The sequence below is a fragment of the Apostichopus japonicus genome, chromosome 16, assembly GCF_037975245.1.
Source record: "Apostichopus japonicus isolate 1M-3 chromosome 16, ASM3797524v1, whole genome shotgun sequence".
Taxonomy (NCBI): Eukaryota; Metazoa; Echinodermata; class Holothuroidea; order Aspidochirotida; family Stichopodidae; genus Apostichopus; species Apostichopus japonicus.
The window spans coordinates 7976590-8001007 of NC_092576.1; the positions used below are offsets into that span (position 1 = coordinate 7976590).

A 24418-nucleotide genomic window follows, 5' to 3' on the forward strand; every position below is an offset into this window, starting at 1 on the left:
CTAAACGGAGCGCCACCACAGGTTGGCGCGGATCGCGTATAATTTTTTTTGAGTAAAGTTACTCCCTAGATCGCCGGAATTGACCCTTTCCGGGCCTTGCTAATTTGCAGATAATGTGACAAATGTCAATAGGTAGATGAGAGCGTAATAAAAAAGTAAATAATCGCGAATAAGTAAAAAGTGGTAAAAAGCTGAAAATTAAGGGCGCCAGCAGTCCATTTGAGTCCGTCAGGGGGGGGGGTGATGGGGGCGCCCGCCCCCTGACTGTATGGACGCTCCGCCACTGGCATTACTATGGATGTATCTATAAATCAGCATCATCTGCAAACAAAGAGCATTGAGATGACAGATTATTTGTAAAATCATTCATAAAAAGTATGAACAATGTTGGCCCAAGGACACTCCCTTGGGGTACCCCATATCTGACTTTAACCCACGAGGGGTTATTACCATAAAAATGAACTCTTTGTAATCTATCAAACAAAAAAGACTGGACCCAGTGCCAGACTGGTCCAGTAATATTAAATTGAGTTGTTAATTTATGCAAAAGTACATTATGGGGCATTTTATCAAAGGCTTCAGCAAAATCGATGAATAGAGCATCTATAAAAGGAGGCTTACGCTTGTCAAGAATACTTGACCACGAATAGCTGTATTTTGAAGAGAAACAAATAAATGAAATGATTGTTAGGCGCTCTCACAAGTATCGTGATATGATAAGCACTGACGTAGTTCTGTATACAGCACGGGACGAGTGAACTAGTATGTAATATATCGTCATATTACGTATGCGTACGTGTGATGGATGATAACCTTCCCAAAACACAGTTTACCACTTAGCACTGTACGTACAGTCATGAGCGTTGCACAACAGACACATCCCTGATAGTGTTTACTACTAGCATAGTACTAGGTTAACTTGCCAGGTCCATATCGCAACAGAGGTATTTGGTAAGTTACTATCTTAAATTATTATGATCCTTTACCTTTGGCAAAGGTGAGATGTCTCATTAGTACTGAAAGTTAAATTATTTGGCAAAGTTTTGGATGGAGAAATTATCATTTTTGCGACTGGTTTTCCGTTCGTAAACGTCACCGATATATTTAGAACAATTTAGTGTCAATGTAATATTGGCCTAGGGCCTACAAAGTACAATAGGCTAGAGCCTGTTATTAGTAGAACGAGTTAGGCTAGGTCCACTCTAGAGTAGGTCCACTCTAGAGTCTATAGGGTGTTTAGGCATTCTCATCTTACCTGTGTCCAATTTGACGGGTAAATCGACATTGCATAGAAATACTACAGCCTAGCTTACAAAGATGGATAACTTCTAGGGCTTAAGATTGTTAATTGCATAGACTAGGCCTACTTACCGCTACCAGAACCCATGCACTAACTTAAGCCTAGACAAGGAGTGTCACTGTCTGCAAGGGTGAAAATCAGCTGGCCCCAGGCGTTCGGATCATCTGAACTGGCGCCCGGATATGCACAAAAATACACCAAAAAAAAAACACAAATAGGCTAGGCGCCACTTTTTCGATTTAGTAATAGTAGTGGTCAGCTCACTCGCACACCACATGTATTGTACACTGGTTACACTGGTTACTATGTAATGCATTAAATGATTATATGAGACATTTTATCTTGATAATGATTACCATGTACAATAATTGCAACACAGCCTAATCATTTAAACGGAATAGAACATGCTACTGGATCGTTAAAAAGTTTTCCAATAGTAACTGACTTTAGCCTTAACATGATCATATCCCCAAGAAGAAATGCATTAAATGATTGCATCATTACCTTGACCTAAATTGAACTATCGAGTGAAAATGTCAAGTTTTCTGCTTCTACTTGTACCATTAATAACACTATACAGAACTAGGTACAGTATACATGTGGTCTGTTCCAAACATTCCTTGCTAAGGCCAGCTCGTACACATACCACTCTTGTGAAAGCAGTAGATTATTGTAAAGGCTTCCCCAATTATGTCCAGAGCTCTTGAAGGCGTTTAGTACCAATAACTGCACTGTTTTTAACCTTTGAGTTTAAAAGTGTTGAGCTTCAGCACGGACTACTGTAGCAAAGCTCCCAACTTTCCAGAAGCAAGATGCTGGTCCATCACCAATCTGTCTATATATAGCTTTGGCCTGGGTCCCCCCACCCCCCCCCCCCCCTTTGAAAGTTCTGATGATGCCTACGAGCATAATGGTACGTGGCATTTATTTAGGAGCTTGACAAACCATAATCGCAAAAGTCCTGATGTTGCGACTAATAATGAGTGATATCGGTAGCAAGCCACAGACATTTTACGTGGATATGAAGACCTTTGGAAAGATTTGGTGATCACTAATTTGAAATTATTATTTTGTGCCACTCTTTCTTTGGTTAATAAGGAACATTGAAATTATGCAGATTTTAGAATTTTAGATTTACTGTAGAGTACATGAAATTGCCTCAAGCCACGCCTTCCACCCAAATTTTGATGTTCTGCTGAAGTATGCTGAAGTATGAAAAAAATTTCCATTTGAATACCATTGACTTGTCAGAAAATTCCTTTCTGATGATGTCATTACATTCCAAGCTATTCTAAGGGCATTGGGTGTTTCTCCTTTAAATCTTCCAGGGGATATTGTTGAAACTTATGTTTCAAACTGCAAAACTAACAGCAAAATCTTAAAAAAGCCAATTTTTGTCAGAATATTTAATAATATAGGTGACAAAATGTACATTGTATGTTTGTGATTTGCTTTACCCCAGATATTAAAAATGTTTTTTTTTAGAGGCTAGTTCATGAATGAACAGTTCAAAATGCCCTAGAATTAGAGTTAGAATTATTGCTCATGAATATTCATACCCTAACTGTATGGTGATCGGCAGAGCTTGACACCTCAATTAGGCCATCAGCTGAAGCTCAAAATGTGGCTGTAAAATCAGTTTCGTTCCAGCAACACCGGGTCTAGACTTTTAATGCATTTTTGGGTAGCTTAATGCATCACAATCATTATATCAAAAGTTCTCCAAAAAATTTCCTGCAGTATTTTTGTAAGAAACCCTTGAAATTGGGTATGTTATTTAGACATTACGTGCTACGATGCTATGTATTAGGAACACATGTGCTAACGTTAGATTTGGTACAGTGGTGCATGCATACCACTCTTTTCTTATATGTTTAATTACGACTGATATATTTTTTTTTGTATAATAGTTGGGTCAGGGTTACAAGAATGGTGGAAGAGGATTCTGGTCTAAGGGTCAGTGAGGGTTGTTTTCAGGCATTACAAGTTGTGCCCCCCCCCCCCTCCATTTTCGCCAAAATGGTAAAAAATCACATTTTCAACTTTGAAATATGAAATACAATTTTTGCACATTATAACTTAAGGGTTTTAATTATAAAAATGTACCACTTTTAATAAACTCAGATATAATGTTTTGTAATAAATCAAATATTTTGAGATATTCCCCCTATGTTATAAATGCATTTCGTCTGTGCATGTATGCGTAAATATACACATATAATGAAAAGTTCCTCTCCATAATTGTTACACTCCCCATCCAAACTGTTTTACAAATGCAACCCCCTCCCCCTCTACTTTACATGTAGCTAAATCCCTAGTTACAATGAGATGTACCAATGCCCCAAGACCAGTGAGCTATTTCTTTTGTATAAATCAATATATAAGTTGGCACACTAAGACGTCATGGCATATCATAGATGTGAAATAAAGTTATAGTCCATATATATCCGTTACCTTAGTACTCTTTCTACAGTCTTCTGCAAAACTAGGTACTTTCTCCTTGTTACTGAAACGACATGTTTATAATTCGTATTCCTGCAAAAAGAGTTTCCAAGGGAGTTAACGTATAAAAGAAAAGATCGACAAGGTTTCGAATGGTATTTTGAATAATAATAGTTCTATATTCTACAAATAATATGAATAATAAAGGTGAATGGTACAAATAAGTGAATAACGAAGACAGTTAACTTAAGCCCCAGATAGAAAGAAATAATGTATCTATTAAGACTGGGTCGATACACTCAATGGTGTAGTAGAGCTGGGCCTTTGCGATGATTCAAGATACAGGTTCTTCATCAAAAGGCGCGGAGCGGAATTAATAAGTGATTAAAAGTTCATCCAAGGACAGTTGTACTAGTCTTAACAGTATCCACTTCAATTCACTGCTTGGTAGTCAGATATGGTATGGAAAAGGGAAAGTCTATTCCGTAGTAGAGGTGAAGATAATTAGATGAAATAAAAGTCACTAAAGACTTGAATATCCTTCAGTCAAAACTTAAACAGATGCACAGAACATATTAACAATATGAATAAAACAGGTAACGAAATGTTACGGCAAACAATAAAGAACTGTGATATTGGAACAGGGTCAGGGGATATGTGAATATGCAAGAGGTAAAGCATGCCCATAACACCCTCCTCCCCCCTCCCCTCCCCTCTCAAAAAAAAGTGTGATTTGAAGAAAATGTGGATATTTATCAAAGGTGTCTGGTAGGTAGGGTAATCTACGTAAAACTACTAATAGCTAAAATGAATATATGAATAAGATCATGTTTTCTGGTTCCTTTAAACTCTGGGGAACAAAATAATGACAACATGACTTTGAAAAAGTTAACCCTCTTCACAAACTTCAAACTTGATTAAAATTTCAGACTAAGATATCAAGATTTAACACCATCACAGTTCATCCTCCAAATCATCTTCCCCTGCATCAACAATCTCAACATCTTCTTGGAAGTTGCTGCAATTTCTATATTTACATAGGTCTGTACACGGTAGTTGTGCATTCATTCAGGAACATCTTCCTTTAAGACATTTGCCGACTCTACAGCTACTGCTGACACACTGAACAAAACATCTGGGTCAGGTGGCTTCGTCATCCAAGTGATTATAAGGTCATCATTTTCAAGTTTCCATCCATGTCCCTCTGGTGAGAGTGCATCAATCCTTTGCTGCAATGCCCTACTGTGAATAGCAGCCTGGTTGGTGCAGCGCTTAACATGCTGGATCAGAGCATCTTTTGTTGGTGGTAAACTCTGCTCTGAGGAGGAGATGAACAGAACACCTTGTACCATGAAATTGGATATTTTTGAGTCTCACATTTTATGATGGGGTACCAATATAATTACAATTCAGCTAAAAATATGTTGCAAATTACTTTAATAATTTCAATGGAAAGATTAACCTGATATTGCATCTCAAAGCGTTTAGAGAATTTTTTAATTTTCCTTGGGGAGGACCCCCATATTCCAAAAGTCCTAGATCCACCCCTGAACACTCAATGAACCACACATTGAAGAGAGTACTTTACCTTTCAAGATCTGTATGTCTTCCTTGTCAAGAATTGTATCTAGTTTCTTCAACATAGAGAGTGGTACCTCACTTCAATGGCAACACGGTCTTTTCCTCTAATATTCATAAAATCTGGGCTCATCTTTTTTCCGCTCTGCTGCTTGTCGAAGCAATACCTTAATAAAATGAAATAAAAAAAGCAAATTGTTTTGCATTTTCTGTTGATCAAAATGTAAGTTTGAACAAATAAGAACTAAGACAATTTTATTTATATAACATGTGATCTGCTCATCTTCTATGGACAAACAAAGACACATTCAAATTTTGCAAACCAGTGTCATGCAAAAAAAAATTAAAAAAGGCTTTTTTTGACAGTACAGTACATTATCTCTTAATGTTATGGTTTAAATTATACAATGGTAGATTATATCTGTTACTAATAATAAAGGAGACAGATACTTGTTCATTTTGGTAAAGCTAGACAGGCTGACCATAAGACCTTGCAAACCTAACCTTATTGCACCTTTGTTACACTTATTTTTCTAACTAATATAATATCTCTATCATTCAAATAAAGGGCCACAGTAAGAAAACTATGACGCCTGTATTTAACACTTAGGCTAGTGCCCAGATGGAGAATTTGAAACAAATTTCCGTTCCTACCACCATATAACAAAACAAATCAGATGACCATGCCACTAATTATATTATGTTCAGGTCCAACACTGTGCCCTTTGACTTGGATTATATCCCTTAAGAGCTACTGACCTTGCATTATGCAACTTCTCTTAACACTTCAACTATGCCACAGAAGTACAAGTAGAGTCGTGTAGTATGCTTAGGCTTACCGCCATCGAAAGTCTCTGCCTGCTGCAGCTTGTCCCGTTTGCAACGCCTAGTAATGTATTGTTTCTTTTCCCACATATAATAAATTGAACAGGCAATACACCAGAGCTTCTGCTTGGTTTCCTCGATCTTTTCCGTCAATTCTTCGTTTAAAATCATATGGGGTCTCCTCTGGAACTGTCCGTTTTCTTGCAGCAATGTGCTTGCTATCAATGAACCGCCTGTAACACTTATCGTGGAACCCCATCATACTATGCTGTTGAACACACGCTTGATCGTAGTAGGCCATGGAGTAATCAGTAGTACGGCGATATCACTGTCTCCGCCGCTGAGATTAAGCCAATCTTTAGCGCAGGAAGTAACTTAAGTCCATCGTTTATTCGTCAGTGCCTTGAATGCTTCAAATTTTACAGATTCAATGTGCACTGAGCACTGTAGATTTCCGTGTGTCGGAGACTGCCTAGCGCCCGCAACGAGGTAAATGAATCATTTACCTCGTTGAGCGCCCGTGGGAGCCGCCATGTTTGTTGTTTTCTACAAAGATTGCACACAGAACTCATGGCTCATTGGACAATTCATATCACATGGTACAGATATCTCACTGGCGCACAACTTTTGAACGTAAAACGGCAAGTTTCTTAACATACGCAATAAAAATATAGTTCGATCTTTCGAGCGGAATTGCAAAAAAACTGCAGGAAAGTACATGGAGAACTTTTGGATCATTAATCTTAATTAATTTATGTATTCAATGCTGTAGAGAAATTTTAGACCCGCAGTTGCTGGAACGAAACAAGCGAATTTCGACCTTCAGCTGATGGCCTAAATGATCGATCAGATTTCACCCTTTTTGGGGGCTATTAAGTATATATAGCACCTGCTGAGCTATACTGTGACATGCATTAATATAATGACTCAGCAATTTAATCGTGTAACGAAACCACTGTTCATTCAGTAACAGGATTCATCTTTGTGAAACGTTTTTCCAAGGCAGTCAGTCCAAACTGAAGTACTTCATTATATATTTAAAAAAAAATACTGGCAAAACAGACTGCATTGAATATAGCTGGTGATAAAGTACAGTTTAACTGGACCTAGATTTAGGTAATATTTCAAAGTATCGATCGATTTATATAGTTTAGAATTTAAGCCAAAAAAAAAAACACCCGAGACAGTCATCATCACATCAGTAAAGGTCACAATGACAAACAATAGGAAAGGAAAAGTTGGTGAGGTGTGGTGCAGTACGTACTTACTCTGTGAATCAGTAAAACTGCAACCTGTGGCTCTTGTAATACACACTCAACAGTTGTTTGTCTTTGAGGAATGCCTTTGTAGAATCCCACCAGGTGCATACAGCTACACAACTAAACCCTTGGGGCAGTGGTGCAGTGAACAATACCTAATATATTTGTACCCAATTGTGTCTGCAGAGACCAATAGACTCAAGATTGAGTTCAATACTACCTGTACAGCAAAAACCACCCACACACTTCTTACAATACTAGTTGGCCATGTACAGCAGGTTCTGTACGTTCCATTGCATTCATAATAATAGCAATTGTCATACCATACATACATTCAGTACATCTGTAAGTCTAGTGAAGTGTGTGTGTCTAAATGCCCCTTTTTGTATCTTCGGTATTTTTCCCGTTGATCTGTTATTTACCAGATTACCAGTCTTCATTTTGTCCTTTTGTGTATATTCTTATCCTGCGAAATATCGAGAGGGCGTAGTCAAATTCTCTTTCATTCCCCAGCATTGTAGCGTGTGAAGTCCATGTTGATTTATTGTGACTGTGCTCAAGACCTGCTCTAGTGAATCAGCCTTTTGTTGTACATTTGAATACCATTTAAAGAACTACTAAAAGGTTACCTCTTCAGTTGCTAAACTGTATGCATTACCTTGAAATGAAAATTTATTTCACAATAGAATTTTGGAATGCTATCCATTTTCATTAAACCTTGTCATGCACAACACCATATCCCATAGGCTGTGAAATTCTGCAGGCCTGCCCTACTGTACGACACATGTACATAGCAATATAAATATACACAGTGTATTGTGTAATTAATGCATGGCTATCATATTTTAGTCTTTGTAGTACTGTAAGGGTACAGATTTGGTACATGTATGCGTGTACTATAAAAATGAAGTGGTCATTTCTGTAACAAGGTGTTTGTACGGTCTGAGCAAGTGATAATAATCACATTGTATAAAGCTTTCACTATCACACACCATGATTCTGTATACATGTATACAAGTGGTGTTCAGTTAGTAACAGGGGTACAGTACTGCACTGATACATGGTTATTGATTATCAATACTGTATTGTACTACTGTATGTGCCATAGACTTCTGCACTGCAGAGTGTCATAGCCTTACTTACTGTAGCTGGTAATGGAGGACAGGGTAAACAGTACTTATTGATTGATGGTGTGTCTTTAATGTTCTGTACTGTGTGTGTCATGTAAACATTGAGCTGCTGTCTGCTCTGACAGGGACTGTTCAATATTGTTTGGCAGTATAAAATACATACTATATATTGGAAATTGTAGTGAGTTGGAAAATCCAGAACAGTGAAAAACTTCCAGCCTCCACCGGGAGTCGAACCCGGGCCTCCTGCTTTACATGCGGATACCCTAACCACTAGCTATAGACACTGATTGTATGTCCAGAGGTTTGAATAATATAGTTGAGCTGTACATACAGTATTGTTCAAGTTAACACCCTGATGACAGGGATGGTGACATGTTTACAGTAACTCTTTTCAATATGTATTTGCAAAGAACACCATTTGGACTGCAATTGTTTGCCAAAGGCTTGGGTACTTCAGCAAGTCCTACTAACCAGGTACTGTACAGACCTACATCACAGCATGTACTGTACAGACCTACATCACAGCATGTACTGTACAGACCTACAGCACACCATGTACTGTATATACATACCTACAGCACAGCATGTACTGTGCAGACATACAGCACAGCATGTACTGTACAGACCTACAGCACTGCATGTACAGTACTGTACAGACCTACAGCACATCATGTACTGTACAGACCTACAGCACAGCATGTACAGTACTGTACAGACCTACAGCATGTACTGTACAGACCTACAGCATGTACTGTACAGACCTACAGCATGTACTGTACAGACCTACAGCACAGCATGTACAGTACTGTACAGACCTACAGCACATCATGTACAGTACTGTACAGACCTACAGCATGTACTTTACAGACCTACAGCATGTACAGTACTGTACAGACCTACAGCATGTACTGTACAGACCTACAGCACAGCATGTACAGTACTGTACAGACCTACAGCACAGCATGTACAGTACTGTACAGACCTACAGCATGTACTGTACAGACCTACAGCACAGCATGTACAGTACTGTACAGACCTACAGCATGTACTGTACAGACCTACAGCATGTACTTTACAGACCTACAGCATGTACAGTACTGTACAGACCTACAGCATGTACTGTACAGACCTACAGCACAGCATGTACAGTACTGTACAGACCTACAGCACAGCATGTACAGTACTGTACAGACCTACAGCATGTACTGTACAGACCTACAGCACAGCATGTACAGTACTGTACAGACCTACAGCATGTACTTTACAGACCTACAGCATGTACAGTACTGTACAGACCTACAGCATGTACTGTACAGACCTACAGCACAGCATGTACAGTACTGTACAGACCTACAGCACAGCATGTACAGTACTGTACAGACCTACAGCATGTACTGTACAGACCTACAGCATGTACAGTACTGTACAGACCTACAGCACAGCATGTACAGTACTGTACAGACCTACAGCACAGCATGTACAGTACTGTACAGACCTACAGCATGTACTGTACCTAGACCTACAGCATGTACAGTACTGTACAGACCTACAGCATGTACTTTACAGACCTACAGCATGTACAGTACTGTACAGACCTACAGCATGTACTGTACAGACCTACAGCACAGCATGTACAGTACTGTACAGACCTACAGCACAGCATGTACAGTACTGTACAGACCTACAGCATGTACTGTACAGACCTACAGCATGTACTGTACAGACCTACAGCACAGCATGTACTGTATAGGTTTGTTATTTTACAGAATCAGGTTTCCTAGACTTACCATATTTCCTGCCCTAAGGATTTCCTGACATTGTGACAATGCCTGTAAAGTCTGTACACTTAACCATTCCACATGAGTGTTTCTTTTCATATTGATGTATTGAAATTTTGAAGAAGAAAACTAAACAAATTCAAACTTTGGAGAGAAACAAAACTGTTTAAAATGTGTAGCTTTGTGCATCTTCAGTACTCAGTGTGCAGGGTATTGCATCATACTGTACAAAACAACTTGTTTGCTAGGCTCTCTGTTTGTACTAGCTTTAATGTAGGTGTACATGTACAATGGATTAAAGACTTCAATTTGAAAGCTGTGTTTACAATATAGTACTGTACTGCAGTAAGCAACATAGTGTAGGAGTGTTGGTCCGGGCAGTTTCAGATTAATATGATAGTGAAGTTGTTGAGCAGATAATTAGCAGTGGACAAGTCTGCCCAACACCAGCCATTTTGGCTACTAAAGTAACCCTGTTTCAACATGAGACATAGTTATCAAGCAATAACAACAACAAAAAGTCTTCATTGTTAATTTCTGTCTTATAAAGAATATGAACTTAGAAAACAGTTAACAATGTTCTCTGAAAGTGGGAATGCTGCTAAAGTGGTTCTTTCCGACTGAGTGATAATTGAAGAAAATGGGATCCCCTGCCGGTTGAACAAGTTATCATGTGATACAAACGTCACTTAGACAATTAAACAAAAAGTAAAAAAGAATAATTAATAATAAATGAAAGATAAGATTGGTATACACTAGTCTGTGCTTTACAAATTCATAGGAAACTTCCGTAACAATTTGATATAAAAGCAATGAATATGAATAGGAACCTTTCAAAATCTTTAGAATTACTGTATGGAAACCTAATTTACTTGATACACATTTATTCAACTAGCTTTGGTAATATAGAAAGTAGAAACACCCAGTAATTGCATCCAAATGCAAAGGAATTGCCCTTAATAGTGCCCAATACTGTCAGGGATAGTAATTGTGTACAACTAACACCATTGTGAACCAGCGAAAAATGCTTGCACATAACGCACACTACGATTACACAGCAGGCCTATAGGGTACGCAGAACTGAGATATGGATTGAAATTTCGAACACCTGAGAACTTTGCGGTAACAGTTCCCAAATCCATATATTCTGTTTAGCTCTACACTAAGGATGAGAATGCCACATTTAAGGAATGAATCTGTTGTCGCTAGGACAGAGGGCGGCATTGCTTTTATTTTTAAATCGGGGAATACGTTGAGACAAGATTAGCAGAGAGAATATATTTAATAATAAGCATACATGGTACATCTTGCATAAGAATGATAACATTTCCCTAACAAATTTAGTTACGTAACTCAAGGACACTGTAAATAGCAATACATGATTATACCATTCATGTGTCTGACTACATTACAGTAACTCTCCCTCTCTCTCTCTCTCACTATCTCTCTTTCCTAGTTTGGAGCGATTAGTGTTTAAAGCTACACAAACGTTCTCCGCTCTCAGAGGCTCTAGATAGTAAAATGTCGGATAATAAGTATACCGCTGAGAAGACCCAGTATGGAATGGGCGAAGCAGGGGTGACCACACCGCCAGGACAGCAGGCTCAGCCGATACCAGGACAACCGATTGTGAGTGGTCAACCTCTACCTGGAGCTCCCGGACAGGTGCAATGGATGGCTCCACCACCAGTGAGTAATCCCCTCATCACACAACCAACCATTACCATAGATAATATGTGTACTTTGTAAAAATGTACATTTCTCCCATTACCTTGGGCCAACTTCCTTTCTACCCCCCTCCCCCCCCCCCCAGTACCACTAAAATATTTTCTCAGTAGTCTCCAGTCAGCTGTAACTACTTTACAGTGTAGATCCCACCCAGCTAATTCTGTATCTAATATTTGCGTTTAATAGGTATGTTGAATTGTTTTATTGGTACAGGGGGTTGAGGAGGTCCCCCCGTACCACTAAAATATTTTCTCAGTAGTCTCCAGTTAGCTGTTACTACTTTACAATGTATAGACCCCACCCAGCTAATTCTGTGTCTAAAATTTGCTTCCACTGGTTTAATACGAATGTTTAATTGTTTTATTGTGTATATTTAGTTGTGTACAGTATGTATGTTTTATCGTGTTTTATTGTGTTTAATATGGTTGAACTCCTACTGTACTAAAACCCCACTACCATTTACCACCTGCACAGTGTACATTGCACTCAAATAATCTCCATGGTACATCAATAAATTTACTGCACACATAACCAGATTTTTGAGAATAGATGGATCAATATTTTACAGGTTTACAGGTCTACGTGGAATACTGTAGTTATACGTTACCAGCTAATACTTTAGTGTGGGAAAATATTTAGGTGCATTAGTAGAGCAGAGACAGGTAAGTTTCTTGTCAATACCCCAAGCCAGATCTGGTTCTTTTTTGCTCCTGATTGCAATTTTCTGCATCTTTTGCACAGGTTGGACTGGATTAGGGCCTAACCCATAAATATATTCAATCATAAATAAACATCAATTTTGTTTTGAAAAGAAATAACACATAACAATATTCTTACCATGTATCAAGACAAAAAAAAATAATAATAAAATATATCCATTTTTTAACAATTTATGTTCATTTTAACAACAGGCTATTCCTGGATGTCCCCCTGGCCTTGAGTACCTGACACAGTTAGACCAGATACTTGTTCACCAACAGGTGGAACTCTTTGAAGCTTTCACTGGGATTGAGACCAAAAATCGTTACCAGATTAAGAATGCTCTTGGACAGCAGGTAAGTTTATCCAGTCTGAACAACAGACTACAAAATATGGGACAAGGACACAACATTTGGTTCTTTTATTTTGGGGTGGGGGGGGGGCATGTGTGAGAAATTTCCAGACATCAAAAAATGAGACATACACGTTTTGGAGCTTGCCAATTTTCATGTTCTACAGGCTCCAGCTTTCATAACTTTAATGAGTATCAAGTCAAATCTGAAGAGTGGTTTCCTGGTGGGTCCTGGAACAGTTCCCATTGCTCCCGGGGCCAGGGTGGGGGGAGGGGAAGGTATGGCCTAGAACATTGGAGACCTACAAATCTAGTTGATACTTCTAATTGTGGCTCCGTCGTGCAGCATGACACCAACGTCGGACCTAGAAGTGAAATCAGTGAGGGATTGAAGTGTCATAATCTTAAGACACCTTCCTGTTTAAATCCTTCAAGTCCTTGAAGTCCTTCACCCTCTCACTCACTCCCTCCCTTCTCAGGCCTCAGTCTTTCCCCCCTCACTCACTCCCTCCCCCACAGGCCTCAGTCCTTCCCCCTGTCACTCACTCCCTCCCCCTCAGGCCTCAGTCCTTCCCCCTCACTCACTCCCTCCCCCCTCAGGCCTCAGTCCTTCCCCCTCACTCACTCCCTCCCTCCCCCCTCACTCACTCCCTCCCCCTTCAGGCCTCAGTCCTTCCCCCTCACTCACTCCCTCACCCCACAGGCCTCAGTCATTCCCCCTCTCACTCACTCCCTCCTTCAGTCCCTCCCCCTCTCACACCCCCTACCCCTCAGGCCTCAGTCCTGCCCCCTCTCACTCACTCCCTCTCCTCTCACTCCCTCTCCACCCTCAGTCCTCCCCCTCACACTCCCTCCCCCTCTCTCTCCATTAATCCTTTCCCGTTTTCTTGATAAGATGTTCTTTGCCTACGAGGAGTCTGAACTGTGCATGAGGCTGTGTTGTGGACCTCAGCGTAGCTTTATGATGCATGTCCTCAACAACCTGAACCAAGAGGTTCTGAGGGTGGTGAGGCCATTCCAATGTTGCTCGGGGTGCTGCTGGTGCGCAGGGTGCTGCGATCACTGTGCCCTCACCATCGCCATCGAGTCTCCTCCTGGCCAAGTGATCGGACACGTCCGGCAGAGGTAACATCCAAAAACATAATACAGCATCATGTAATTGGTCCACGGTGGTGTCACTTCAAAATATCAAATTCCCTTTTCCTTGCAACCGTGGCGGACTTTAACCATTGTTCTATCGTCTGAGAGGACAAAGTTTTGTTTTTGATGACCAATTATCCTCGTGCGATCAGACAGATCGGACAAATACTACAGAAAAAAAAAGTATCATGTTTGAACTTATATTTAGCAAATTATACACAATCGTTTGATCGATTGGTTCAGTGACAAAGGAAAACACCATTAAGCTGCCCTTCAATAGATAATTCGAGAAAGGTAGACTGTCTTGTCTTTGAGTTTAACACATGCAGTAAAGTAGTCTATTTTGTGTTGTTTTTTAAGGGAAGTAATACATGCAAGGCCCATTATGAGATTCATTTATGAATTTTTTTTGTTCACATGGATATGATAGGAATGACTATTTATCCATTTATTTTCATTCACAAGGTGAAAGCCAAAACCAAAGACACTATGACAACTATGACACTCATTTCTATTAATTTTTTTACTTTTTTCATCCACAGGGGAAGTAAATGGAAGGCCCATTATGAGATTCTCGATGCTAACATGGAACCAGTCCTGAAGATTTGGGGCCCTTGCTGTTTCTGCCAGGCGGTCTGTTGTACATGTGACATAGACTTCAAGGTGAGTCGAGAGTCATTGGGGAGTAGAGACTCCCGCTTGTTATTTAATTTTTTTTCATTTTTATCTCAATACATTACATGTATAGAGATATTGTAACAGTAAGTGGGACTCTCTCTTCTCTTAAAAATTTTTCAGCGTCTTCATGCAAAGTTCTTTTTCTCTGGAATTTCCAGAGCAAGCATATATCATATAGGCCAACAAAAGTTACTATTTTTTATTCCAGAATTGTATCTCATTCTATGACTTTTTCACCGATTTATGTCCAAATTTGGCCAAATCCCTCTGAAAAACAGTTGAACTGAGGCCTTTTTGCACACGCTCCAAAACTTGTTTGTTTCATTGTTTTTGATGATTAAGCCCCGCCTCCAAGTCTTGTGTAGCAGATTGGCTATGACTCAAGCCCCGCCTCCAAGTCTGGTTTGTAGCAGATTGGCTATGCCTCATGGCAGCTACATGTTAGATATACGAAAATGGTCACCCTCACGACCAATGCACACTAATTCCATATACACATTGTTGTGCATTTAATTTATATTAGGACTTCGTCTGTTTATAGCTCCATGGTTTTAGTAATATCAATTTAAGAATTGTTCTTTTGTTCAGGTAGTTTTTCAGAGCAAGAGTCATGATAAGTTTGTTTGATTGCCCATCAGGTATTTTGTATAATTACGTATACACTTTGTTGTGCTGCTGAAGGCTACAAGTTTAGGCTAGGCCTAATGCATTCTATATTAGGCCTTCATTTAGTAATAGCCACATTAGCATTGTACTGGTGGTGTTCAGGCAGTTTTGGGCCATGGTACAGTCAGTTTGTTTGATTGCCTTACAGTGTGTTTTAATTTTTAAGTTAAGTTTCCAACTTATATATTAACTGTGACTCCATAAATTTAACATAATGTTAATGGGATAATACAACAACTATTCATTTGGAATAGAGTGTATATTGTGCATTTCTAGAATGAAGCATCATTATGAATTAACAGCTTGTTTGGTATATTTCTTTAACCCCCCCCCCAAAAAAAAAAAGAATTAAAACAAAAATTATAATCTATCACATTTTATTTTCACTGGAGTATGTATAAAAGAGGAGCCGGCCATAGCATTACAACTTTTATAAGACTATAAAAATTGGATAAGGTTATGTCTTATTTATAAGGATATAATAAGGTTATAAGAAGTATGTTTAGCTTTCTTTTGAACCTGTGATGTTTGACATCAAATATACAAAGAATTAAAAGAAAATACTAAAATGGAGAGGAACTGGGGTGGCTATTAGGGGAGGAGGAGGCCACCCATCACTTTCAATTTAAAACTTATATTCTACATATGCACATTATTTTTTCCAAGTCATAAATCCACGAAATCTTCATGTCAAAATTATTGAGATGGAAAAACGTGGGTTGTTTTGATAATTGGAAGTGTACACAGTTTTGATGGTAGTCACCACTACAGTCTACAGTAACCTACAGTAGGTCGATAGGCCTAGCTTTCTCAAGGCGGGCATCAGGAATATGGTCGAGTTGTTTGCCTCTTCTTATTTGACTGTTGTCATTGACGTCAAACTATATGACCAAAAGTATTATATATATTGATATTGATAATTGTAGAGACAGAGCAAAGATAAGAAACTAGGAATCGAAATTAGAACTTCCAGTATTGAGATACTGCGTCATTGATGCTCTTGTTAGTAGAGGGCGCCGTCATGTCAATCTAAACGTCTATAATCTCTACACTTTATGGGTGTCTGAATCAGAGTAAGACGATACCCTGAATGAGCTGATCAGAATGTTAGTGGGATGAAACTCGCATGCAAGACACACTGCATGATTGACTTGTTCATGTTCCTACCCGTGCAGTTCTGACCGCACCAAATGATTGCCTCGGTAGACACAAGTTAAATCTCAAGATCTCTTCAGGCTCATTTATTCCGTTCTCCTGGTTAATGACGAAGGGAGTTGTGTATATAGTATTATTGATCGACTCGACGTTCGGCTGTGATTGGTCAGTCAATGAACCTGTCCAAATCTCGTGGCGTTAGATTCGGGGGACATGACAGCTCCCTCCCTCTTCGTTGATGTCGTGTAAGGCTGAGAGCCTCATTGCTAGCAATCAACATTCAACGGTCAACGTTGTGTCGAATCACCAGGTTTTAGCTATAATCGATCATCTGTATAGTGTGTTAATAATATTATAGAACGAAACAAGAAAGAAATTCAGAATTTTCATAGTCAACTTAATCGTCAAAACTGGTGGGTGGTCAGCTTCAAAATACAATCAAAATCTTGATAAAATGTTATACAGAAAGGAAAAAAATTGTAAAAACATTTTGCTGTAAATTTTGTATTGAAATGTTGTCAGTATTATCGGCTCTCTAAAACTCTTACGGCTTCCACTGGTTCTTGTCCTGGGGGTTAAAACAGACCTCTTCTGCGTAACTGGCTATCTCAGGAGGGGAGGCTGGTCATTTTTAACAGTAAAGGTCTTTGTATGTATATACGTATATCAGATCCTTCTGCAAGCAGGAACTCGCGAAGAAGCCTCATTGGCTTATCAAAGCTGCAAGCTGACCGAAGTCAGTCTCTTAAATTCATATTTAACGTCCATGATTATGAACTGTTAATTGTCAACAATTCTGTAACTGGACGACAAACATTAATCTGGGAGTGACTCGAACCGGGGACCTTATGATGCAACCGGGGACCTTATGATTTGTGATAGTTTTAGAAACCTAGGTCGCTGTCCAGTCGAGTAGGGCAGTTCGTTAGGCTTACTTAACCCAAGAGACCATTGAATCAGTGAGAACCAAAGACTCTTTCTTGCTCGACAGTAAATTTCTTAGTTAATGGATGTTGTCTGCTTTTGCCTATTTATAAAGTTGATGACCTTGCAGGAGTCTCAGGAGATTGGTAAGATCAGCAAGCAATGGGCTGGCATCGCCAAAGAATGTTTCACCAAAGCCGATAACTTTGGAATGCAGTTCCCGCTGGACTTGGATGTCAAAGTGAAGGGGACACTTTTGGGGGCGCTGTTTCTAATCGAATTTATGTTCTTTGAACAGAAGAAGAATAACAACAACTAAAGCTAGATGTTCAAAAAAAGAGTTAAGATGTTATCTCACTTTTGTGTTTTGTGGCTGTTCACCCCTTGTCTGCACTTTTTGTTGACGCTTCATGTTGGTTGAGCTCTTTTCGTATATATGTGTTTGATAGGGGCGATAATGTTAGCTCAAATGAATGAGATCTTACTCCTTAGCAACCTCCTTTTGTGCTAACCCATATCTTGTTCGCTTTTGTTTCTACGTATTCTTAAAGTTGATGACGCTCGACGAATCGCAGCAGATCGGTAAGATCAGCAAGCAGTGGTCCGGCATCACCAAAGAATGGTTCACCAACGCCGACAACTTTGGAATTCAATTCCCCATGGACCTCGACGTCAAAGTGAAGGGGACCCTCTTGGGGGCGCTCTTCCTAATTGAATTCATGTTCTTTGAGCAGCAAAACCAATAATTAAACTTTCATCTGAATGGAAGTTTAGTTTTGGTTTGTATGATGTGGTTGGAGAATGCATGAATTAAGCACTTATCTTTTGCCTTTGCCAAAATGATAGACTAGCTAATGTGACTAGTTGCAGATATCTTTTATACTTATTAGAGTAGTGTTACTATGACAGTGTAGGCTAAAAAATAAAGAGATCTAAACAAGATAGGAAGATAGGTAAATAAGAGATTGCACATCTTGTTGAGTGCAGAGAGAGGGGTGGAGGATGGAATGCTGAGGTGGATTTAAACGGAGACAGCATTTTGCATTTGGTCAGCAATCTTATATATAAAGCAAGGTTCCACTCTGGTCATGCTAATGTCTGTGAATTGGATGGTACCATGTTGCTACTATTAAAATTGTTAAAATACATGGGGGGGGTGGGTGGGGTGGAGAGGGTGCAGTGGAGGGCATTCTTGTTAATATTTGATGAAGCAATGGTGAGTACATTTATTTGTGCTAAGGCAGTGTACCACCTGAGTCATCATGCCCCCCCTCCCCCCCCCCCAGTCGCCGTTCTCCGTAACAAAACGAAAGATTTCTAACAGTGTAAAGTTAGTCAAAAAGTTTTGAAAAAATGTTTGTAATCTCTTTGTAGTATAGTAGAAATTAGTTAGTGTAATGTATATATAACTTCAAGTATATTCTATAGCTTTTAACATTCAGTGTTCATTTAGTTGTTTTTTTTCGATATCATCATTCATCGCTAGCTTACTGCATCACCATGGCAGTTAAACATGAATATTATGGAGGGGATTTAAAATGGTTTTTATTTTATTTTATTTTATTTTATTTTATTTTTTTGGGGGGGGTTCTGTTTTGTGTTTTTAGGGCTAGTTACCTACTTGGCGGATATTGTACTATTATACTATATACTTCCATAAACGATTGTTTTGTAACACACAAATATTTAAGCCAGAATGGAATACGATGGTTTGTTGGATGCCGTTCACAGAAAGAAGAAATAAAAGGCAGGTTTGGGTTGCTATCAGCTATACCTCCCATTTTGGAATTGCTCCCACCTGTGAAATTGTATTCTGTGGCAATGTTGACAATGTCCATGAGCCATGGATCAAAAGGAGATGTTAACAGCTGATCAGATTGATGAGTTTTCACTTCAGCTAAATATTTCTCAAAAACTTTCTACAGGATACAGAAATATAACCCGTATTGGTACTCAGGATGGTAATAGCCTGTAACATGTCAGTGTTTGTGCCAGGTAGGAAGGCGTGTAGTAATAGCAGCACAGCATGAGTATGAATGCAAGTGAAACTCCCATTGGTGTGGGTACATGTAGAAGCAGGGAAGCAGCCATGTATACCAGGGTGGGGGGAGCTTAGGGGGGGGTCTTTAGCCATGACCCCTGTAATTTTTAGGAAAAGAGGCACGTTTGATATATTTTTAAAACAATGTTTATTATTATTATTTTTGTTTATTATGATATTAGTATCAGGAACATTTTCAGGTTTTTTTTTTTTTTAGTATTATTATTATTATTATTGTTAATTTTTTTTTTTTTAATATCATATTAGTATTAGGAACTTGTCTGAGGCTTCTATTGATTTGGCTATGACCTTTAGGCTGGTTATTCTGGTATTCAATGGCTGTCAGATCAAAACAGAACCATTCTGTACAACCCTAATGAGGGTTTGTTGTCTTTTAGTTTCTTTCGTAAAGTGGCCTTTGTATTCTTGCAGTTTGCAGGAAGCTCATGATGAGCTATGGAATAGACTGTAAAGGCTGAATATGTTGTAGCTGCCATGAAGACGAAAGCATCTGTACGGGTAGCGTGATATCATATGCATTAGTTAGGACTATGGAGGCTGTTAAAGGAGTAAAGTAGAAGGCTGTTGCATGATTTAAGTAGGTTTGTGTTCTTCATGGTTAGGCCGAGATAGCTGGTCTGTATTACTTAAATGGTTATATGAGGCATCCATACTAAGGTAGCCTAGCTGTTTAACTAGGGTAAGAGTGGCGTAGCCTGGCTATATAATGAGGGTAAGGGTGAGGTAGCCTGGCTATATAATGAGGGTAAAGGTGAGGTAGCCTAGCTGTATAAAGAGGGTAAGGGTGAGGTAGCCTGGCTGTATAAAGAGGGTAAGGGTGAGGTAGCCTGGGCTATATAATGAGGGTAAAGGTGAGGTATTCCAGGCTGTAGGATTGGGGCTACAGGTGATTTAGCCAGGCTGTGTTATTGATTGCTAGTTGAGGTAGCCCAATATGTATCATTATAGCTAACAGTGAGTTAGCCAGGCTGTTTCATTGAGGCTTAGATGAGTTAACCAGGCTACGTTGAAGTAACCAGATTACACATCTCCGGCTAATTTCCTGGCAACGCCATCTACACCATATATAATGTTCATGTATTTGTGAGTGTTTGTGATAGTCATAATAATAGTGTTTGTTATATTGATAGTGTTTGTGATTGTTATATTGAATTATTGCCAAATAAGGTCTACAAACCAAGTGCAACTTGTTATTGTGTTGAAGGCAAAGAAAATCCCACTTGGTATTGGTGATTGGGGAGGGTTAGGTGGAGGGGAAGGTTTAGGTGAGGGGGGGGAGGGGGAATGAACTGCCTTGTACAGAATCCGCACTGTCTTTTGACAGTTGAAACTTGAATTGAAAAAAAAAAAAAAACTGCAGCTGATCAATTGAGTACAGTTGTAAATTGTACGTAATTACAAGTCATTATGCCATGAGACACAGATTTTAATATTTTATTTATTAGTCTTAAAGTTGTTTATTGATGGCATGATTGACAGTGTTCACCACAGCTTTCTGCTAGAGTGGTTGTGTAGGGTCTCATAATTTCATTTTTAATTCAGAAATAGTTCGGGAGTGTCTCGATGCTTTTATGAAACAGTGGAAGCTTTTTTTTGTTAGTTTGCCCTGAACTTGTGACCGCTGATGTCTTTCAAAATTCAGGGACTGCTTTTCTTTTGATAGCTTTGCATATGATTTCTTGGCCGTATCATCCATCATTGTTGTTGGAGCTCGTTGTGAAATTGCGAATGAACAAACCTAGTTGATGGAACCACAGGATCATACGTTCAACTGTATTGGGAAGTTAATAAGAAATATGTGTTGTATAATCATTTTTATTATGATAAGACATTTCGTTGCAGAAATGATACGATGAAACTTACAGAACTAATGGCATCAAACTTCTTTTTTTTTTAAATCCTAACTTTTAATAGTAACTAAAAAGATATCATCTTGAATGACCTTTCTGATGGCAGCGACATTGGTACTTGAAATATGCATATAACATAATTAAATTAACATTGGTGTTTTTGTGTAGCATGTTAGCCAATATTCGGAAGATTATGTCTTACCTACAACTGGAGGGAAATTTGTAAAAGTTAAAGGGCACATTTTTCATTTGCTGTTTCTCTTTCATAAAAACCCCCTTGTCCTTTGTAAAATGAATGTCCTGCTAGCTGTAGTACCCACCCTCTTTTAAAAAAAAAGCAAAATAAAACAAAGACATTGTAAGAAGTAGTATCAGAAACCGTGAAAAATAGTCCAGTTAATCCTCATCCCCCCCCCCCCCCCACCTCCAAAGAAAAAGGACAACTCAACTAATCATTTAGTATTTTGTCAACTTATCAATTACATAGACAATGATTTTGATTCAAAGTTTGTGACAATTGACATTTTTAAATTCATGTCGTGGGGAAGTTACACTTTTGTTTTCCTCGGCTAGCATTCCACAAATCTTGCGTTCTGTGTTGCCAGTTACTCGGTTATGCATATTCATGAATTTAGTTTTTGTGCTTGTATTTGCATGTAATTTACGTGTTTGCTTGGAACTTGCTTGTTTTGCTTGTGATTTGATTAAAATTTTTGAATGATACAGGAACTTAATAGGTATGCTGTTATACATTTATATATATATACTTTATGTATATCAAGTGTAATATTTTTTTTTAAATTGTAAAATATACGCTAACAAACTAATCTTTCATTTACGTACTAGATGAAATTCGAGAAAAAAATTAGAAGCACCTCAATTCTAATGTGTTCTTTTCTTTCAGTCTGGCCTTATGATTAATTAATATCAAATAACGGCCTCCAATAGCCTATATGTAAGTAAGTGGTAACATTTTTACCTCTCAACTTGACCCCCCCCCCCCCAAAAAAAAAAAAAAACACACACAACTGCTGCGTACTATATACAACATAAGTAGTAGTTCGGGTCGGGAGGAAGAAGTGTACTCTATATAGAGCCCCGCCCCTCCCCAAATAACTAACTTCGTCCATTCCTCAGCAACACAACCGCTGCGAAGTACAAGATTAGTAGTTTAGGTCGGAAGGAAGAGGTGTACTCTATATAGAGCCCCGCCCCTCCCCCAAAACTTACATGGTCCCTTCCTCAGCAACACAACCGCTGTGAAATACAACATAAGTAGTACAGTAGTTCGGGTCGGGAGGAAGAGGTGCACTCTATTCAGAGCCCCGCCCCCCCCCCAAAAAAAAAGGTCCCTTCCTCAGCAACACAACCGCAATGAACTACAAGATAAATAGTAGGTCCGTGCGGGGGAAGAGTTGTACTCCCCCCATAAATTACTTCGTCCGTTCCTCAGTAACATTACCGCTGTGAACTACAACTTTATTATTTAGAGTCGGGAGGAAGAGAGTACTAAATATGGCCCGGAGACAAATCAGAAAGAATAAAATAAGCACGACAGACTAGGTGGCGGCATGCGAAATTTGTATGAGGTAGCATACTTTGCATAATTTTACCCGTTAACTTACACATTGAACCATCAAACAAATTATACAAGTGGCGTGAGTAAATGGGGGAGGGGTTGCTGGTTGAGGGCGGGCCACTTCTTCTTGATAAAATCCATTATCCGACTCTGGCCCTTCCATATAGGCTCAGCCCATATGTAAATATGTCGGGGAAGTTTAGACATTGATCCCCTCTCCATTACCTTCAAATTCTGTTGGCGCCACCGTAACTAACCTTAAAATGTCCCTATCATGACTCTGGGAAAACCCCCTCAAGATTGTATTGATTTCTTTGCGTGTTGAGTTAATTGGATGCTAATTATTTAGCCATGGTTTGTGCATCCTTAAGCATTGCGTAATAATGTATTGTTAACAAAATATCGGAACTCGGCAAAACAAGTAAAAATGAAACATGCATATGCAGTAAATACAAAATAGATGTAAAACTTTAATAGACTACAGAAAAATGCTTCTGTTATTAAGTTTACTGTTGTTTGTAATTATATTGCACATTGAAACATATATAGGAGTGTTAGCTCAGTGGTTAACCATATTGTCCCGAGTTCGAGTTACTCCAAGATTAATGTTTGTCGTCCAGTTACAGAGTTGTTGAGAATTCATAATCATGGACGTTAACTATGAATCTAAGGAGACTGACTTCGGTCAGCTTGCGGCTTTGATTAGGCACTGATGGCTTCTTCGCGAGTTCCTGCTTACAGGAGGATCTAAATTACATACATACATACATACATACACCCATACCCACATACATAGACTCTCCCTGTTCTTTACGCCCCTATCGACTGCTTTCTACAAAGAAACCGTGACGTAGCCGTATCAGACCATTTAGGCATGGGATCATAAGGTTTTTGTCACTTGTAAGAAACCGATACACTCGGCAGCAAATCATTTTACTACCCTGATCTTTGTCTTCATAATTTCCACATTTCGGACCGCCTGTTCGTTCATGCACCTTTTCATGTCTTTTTGAATAATGGCCTGTCTTCATAAGGGACTGATGTCCACGAACACGAGGGACTATTGTCCAGGGTCATTATACGCTTCATCAACACCAAACGAGGGACATGTTTTAAAGTCAGTCAGAGGGTTTTGGCTAGTTAATTGGAGCCGATTGAGTACTCGATTTAATGATTGGAATAAGTCTGATCTCACTCCGCACTTCTATTAAGCTATACCGGTATTATGAGCAATCGAAGTGTAAACAGCGCCACTCTAGTATTGAAATAG

At 39.0% G+C, this 24418-nt stretch overlaps 2 protein-coding genes across 10 annotated transcripts in view; one reads left to right on the forward strand and one right to left on the reverse strand.

Moving 5' to 3' along the window:
* The window catches only part of LOC139983582 (phospholipid scramblase 1-like), a 21758-nt gene extending 14157 nt beyond the window's left edge, over nucleotides 1-7601 (reverse strand). For 2 of the 3 annotated variants that reach the window (XM_071997236.1, XM_071997234.1), the window contains exon 1: nucleotides 7414-7601. The gene's annotated coding sequence lies outside the window, so the exon portion shown is untranslated. The remainder of the gene's footprint in view (nucleotides 1-7413) is intronic. The other variant, XM_071997233.1, reaches the window with a different exon arrangement.
* LOC139983580 (phospholipid scramblase 1-like) lies at nucleotides 792-22449 on the forward strand. 7 transcript variants are annotated; one of them, XR_011798755.1, is made up of 8 exons: nucleotides 792-951; nucleotides 11772-12004; nucleotides 12955-13098; nucleotides 13990-14219; nucleotides 14777-14897; nucleotides 18209-20404; nucleotides 20471-20536; nucleotides 20571-22449. XR_011798755.1 is itself a non-coding variant. In XM_071997232.1 (6 exons), exons 2-6 carry the CDS (start codon nucleotides 11837-11839, stop codon nucleotides 18401-18403), a joined length of 858 nt encoding a protein of 285 aa, XP_071853333.1. In that variant the 5' UTR covers nucleotides 792-951; nucleotides 11772-11836; the 3' UTR covers nucleotides 18404-22449. The 7 variants fall into 7 exon arrangements, 1 of the variants encoding a protein (XP_071853333.1); XR_011798753.1 differs by having other exon boundaries at nucleotides 20471-20508; nucleotides 20542-22449; XR_011798750.1 differs by having other exon boundaries at nucleotides 18209-20536.
* The last annotated feature ends 1969 nt before the right edge of the window (nucleotides 22450-24418 follow it).

Excerpts from the sequence above, each read along its gene's own strand:
- LOC139983580 (XM_071997232.1), top strand. The coding sequence starts at position 11,837 with ATGTCGGATAATAAGTATACCGCTGAGAAGACCCAGTATGGAATGGGC. Across the intron at positions 12,005-12,954 it reads AATGGATGGCTCCACCACCA|GCTATTCCTGGATGTCCCCC; the intron begins GTGAGTAATCCC and ends TTTTAACAACAG. Across the intron at positions 14,220-14,776 it reads ATCGGACACGTCCGGCAGAG|GGGAAGTAAATGGAAGGCCC; the intron begins GTAACATCCAAA and ends TTTCATCCACAG.